At 56.8% G+C, this 3,880-nt stretch overlaps 1 protein-coding gene across 1 annotated transcript in view; it reads right to left on the minus strand.

The window, feature by feature from the left end:
* The window catches only part of LOC115304207, a 15,807-nt gene extending 12,166 nt beyond the window's left edge, over window positions 1-3,641 (minus strand). The window contains exons 1-2 of the mRNA XM_029954301.1: window positions 3,613-3,641; window positions 3,240-3,352 (exon numbers count right to left, since the gene is read on the minus strand). Coding sequence (XP_029810161.1) covers window positions 3,240-3,352; window positions 3,613-3,641 — 142 coding nt within the window. The remainder of the gene's footprint in view (window positions 1-3,239; window positions 3,353-3,612) is intronic.
* Between the last annotated feature and the right edge of the window lie 239 nt (window positions 3,642-3,880).

Consider the following 3,880-nt stretch of genomic DNA (forward strand, 5'->3'; position numbering starts at 1 on the left):
GGCGGCGGGCGGGGCGGCCAGAAGCCCTCCCCCTCCCCCCGCGGGGCGGGCGGCGCGGCGCTGGACGCCCGGCTTTGCCCAGATCCCCTCCGAGGCGGAAGATGGAAGTTGGCTTTTGTCTGACCCGGTCAGACAGAGCCGTTTTGTGGGCTAAAGGCTTAACGCTCGGTGCACACGCAGAAAAAACTCGGCGCTGGCCCTCTGACAATCCCATTGTCTGGGGCCTGAGCCCGGCGGTTGGGTCTGAAAGCGCCAAGTTCATGACATTTCAAAGAGAAATGATACTGGGGAGGAGGGGGGAGGGAAGGGTGTTCGGGAGAAGCAGAATCCTAAAACGCCTGGGCTCCCTCTCCACGGCGCTCCTCGGCAACGCTCAGACCGGCCCCTTTCTGAGGACCGATCTGGCCGCGGAGCCAGGCTGATATCAGAGCCCCCAGAAGTTGCTGTTTGCAGGGCGAAGGTGCAGAAAGCAGCCCACATGAGCAGCGTGGAAGCTTCCAGGACTGTCGGCGGAGCGGAGCAGCCGACCACACAAAGCTCCCATTGTCTTCCCTGCCCGCCTGATAAGAATTTGCCAAAAGGACTAGGGGACAAAATGAGTTTATTTTTTAAAAGATAGGGTGCTATTGTTTTCTTTCATTTTTATTATTGTTATTACCATCGCCTTCAATAATTAAAAAAAAAAAAAACTATGTTCTGAGCCAGGAAGATTCCATGTTTAGTGTTTAATTTGTTTAACGTGCCCCTGCAAAAGCAAATAGTTGGGAAGGAAGGCGCAGGAGTCAGGAAATTGAATGTGTTTTGTCTCCAGCCAAGTTTCCCTTGAGTGATTTCGTTTGCTTTCTGTCTGGCCAAGCAGGCTGTGCGCTGGGACCGCAGGCCTGCTGGGCTGGGGGGAGGGCGCCCCTCCCCTCCCCACCTTCGGTGGCCTGGGGTGGGGGGGCCTCTGCACCCCTCAGCACACTGGCCAGGTAAACCATCCTCCGGAAAAACAAAACACGGGCTTGCAGAATCCTTCTCCTCCGGGGAGAAAATAGGATTAGGCCAAAGTATCAGCTAGGTAAGTCGGATTAACGGCAAGGTTCAATACATCTTGGCATTCTTGCACGATGTTTAATTGTACAAAGGTATGAGTTTCCCTTCCCTGGTTTTATTTAAAGAGGATGCTTGTTTGTGCCCAAGAGGTAAATGATGAGCGATAAGGCTCGGTGTGTGGAATTGGAAACGTATAACCTTGCAAAATGACATTTCGCCCCGAAAGTGTGACACGCGGGGGCAGATAAAGGCGGTGTGTCGACCCCGTTCTTTGTTAAGGCCTCTTGCCCCCTGGCGTCTCTTTGATGGAAGGACACCCCGCGCCGCAGAGCCGCCTGCCGACCGGCTCCTTCCCCACGGCAGCGACAGCAAGTCGATTCATTTCTTAAATACCCAGACAGAGTCGGTGTTTAAAAGCGTAGAAACAGACCCTGCAGAACTCGATGGCAAAGCGCGTTGTTTATAGTGTTGAGAAAAATACATCGATCTTGATTGCATTTTGCCACATGGTCTCCATTTGTTAATCGGGCTCCTGTGTGTCACACTCTAACACAATTTCTTTGGGGCGGGGCAAGGGAACATTTGTAATGGTTTAAGTTTGCACAGCGTTTAGCCACGGGCTTCGGGGGCCCAGGGGTGCGTTTCCCAAGGTAGCCGAGGCCGGTTCAGGAACCGTTGGGAAGTCATCGAACCTGACTTGTCTGTGGCATTTCTGAAAGTGCTTTTCAGGATGAGCTGCAGACAGAAAGCCAGAGGGGACAGAATCAATCCAGAAGGTTTCTGAGGTTTTGGCTGAGAGCAAAATGTGCCTTCGTAGGAGCTCGGGGCCAACAGAAGAGAAAAGTTCTGCTTGATCAAAGTTTCCCCCGTGGGGGGAGGGTGGGGGTTCCTACAGCTTGCCTTGCAGACCTGGAATGTCAGTTTCTAGAGGGGGAGACAGGTGTCCCCCAAAGAAATGCACAGGGTCAGACGCGGGGGAGGTCTTTGCCCGTCAGCTGGCTAGGCGAGGCCGGTTGATAGGGACAGGAGGAGTGAGCGCCGGCCTGGCCGGCCTTGTGTAACTGCGGTCTGAGCCCCTGTGCCGCCGGAGTCCCGACGGCGGCGTCTTCACAGTGGTCTGGGCGATGCATTAGGTGAATTCAAGCTGTCCGTGGTTCCATGTTGATCAATCTGGTGAACGTGCAGTCAGGGATTTATTTTTAAAATGTGTTCTGTTTCCCATAATTAATGTAGGCTGTGTGTGTGGGGGGGGGTCGGCAGCAATGGAGACCTTTTGCAAGGCCAAACCTCGCTGAGGTCCTGAGTTTGAATCGCTTGGTTTGCAAATTCACGCACCGGCGCCCCTCTACAAGCCAGTCGGTAACCCCACTTACGGATGAGGCTGCAGGGCCTCAGGACCCGCTATCTCCCATAGGTGGGAGGAGCCCCGACCTCGCTGGTCTGAACCCTGCTCTGGTTCCTCTGGTAAACACGGGATTTATTTCCACAACACAGCTGGCGGTTCTAGCGGCTGGGAAAGGCTGACCCCTTTTCGCGTCACACTGGGGTGTTTTCCTTCACTTGGGTCTGTATCTCTCCGTGAGTTTTTCATTTTCCCGGACGTCTGTCACCAGCACCCACCACCTCCCCTGCAGGCGGGTGAGGGGAGGCAGCGGGCACACCTGTCCCCTGCGCCTCTCCTCTGGCGTCCCCAGACCGGGGCGGGCGAAGGAGGCCCAGTGGGGAGGTGGGGGGCGGTCCGCAGCAGCCGTGAGTTGATGGAAGGTGTAGGAACCGTGGAAATGTCCCTTGGCTCGCACACCTTTGTTTGGGCCTGGGATGCTCTCCCTCTGCTGATTTTCCCAGGCTTGCGCATAACCAGCAGGTGTATTTGTTAGGGGGATACTGTCATTATCTCGATTAATTACAACATTTGTTGTTTAGCCAGAAATTACAAGTAAGGGGGAACCACCCCCCCAGGTGAGAGAGCTCAGGCTCAGGCTCCTAGGTGTGGGGGGGCAGCTCCCTCCCCACGTGCATTCCTAGGAGGGGGCAGGGCAAGGAGGAGGGCAGTGTTTCCTTTTGTACTTGCTGGGGCCCCAAACCCGGAGGCCGGCCTCTTCCTTCAGGCCATTTAGTGTGCACCCTCCCCCCAACCCCCCATTTCCGACCCACGGACACCATAAGTCACGGCCACCACAGAGCCGAGTGGGCTCTCACTGTACTTGTGCCTCCATTGGCCTTGGAACGGCAGCCTCCAGCTCCAAGGACAGCCGTCTGCACTGGTGGACCCAAGGGCCCAGGGGCAGGATGTGAGCTGGGGATCCGGGCGGCACCGCTGCGGGGGAAGGGTGAGCTGAGTCCAGTGCCCTGTGCTCGCTGATTACTGGGGGGCGCTGATTACTGGGGGCGGGGGCTCCAGGCCCGGGCAGCCCTCCTAGGTCAGGCCTGAGCTCCCGGCTGGAGGGCTGTCGTGACTTTGTGAGTGCTGGGAGAGGGGTTTGGAGATGCGTCGTCCCCTGGCAGAGCACGGAGGAAACATTAGGGTGTCTTCTCGGTGGGAACGCAGCCCTAGAACCCCCCCCCCCCAGGCCTCACCAGGTACGTGCAGGGGCCAGACGGGACATCACGTTAGGTCTTCACGGTGTCCCTGGACCTTAGAAACCTCCTTCCTTTGCAAACTTGGAGGGGCTCAGAGCACCCCAGAGGCCGTCCAGTGAGCAGTGACTGCTCCCCGGCTTCCCACTGCTCGCCTGTGGGGGGAAAACGAGATAACACCACGCACAATCACAGAACGCACTCTTGTGGGGGGTGGGGCGTGAGCCCCAAGTAGAAAGGGAGGAATGCAGTCGCTAGAAGCACAAGT

This window comes from Suricata suricatta, chromosome 2 (assembly GCF_006229205.1).
Source record: "Suricata suricatta isolate VVHF042 chromosome 2, meerkat_22Aug2017_6uvM2_HiC, whole genome shotgun sequence".
In the NCBI taxonomy this organism is placed as follows: domain Eukaryota; kingdom Metazoa; phylum Chordata; class Mammalia; order Carnivora; family Herpestidae; genus Suricata; species Suricata suricatta.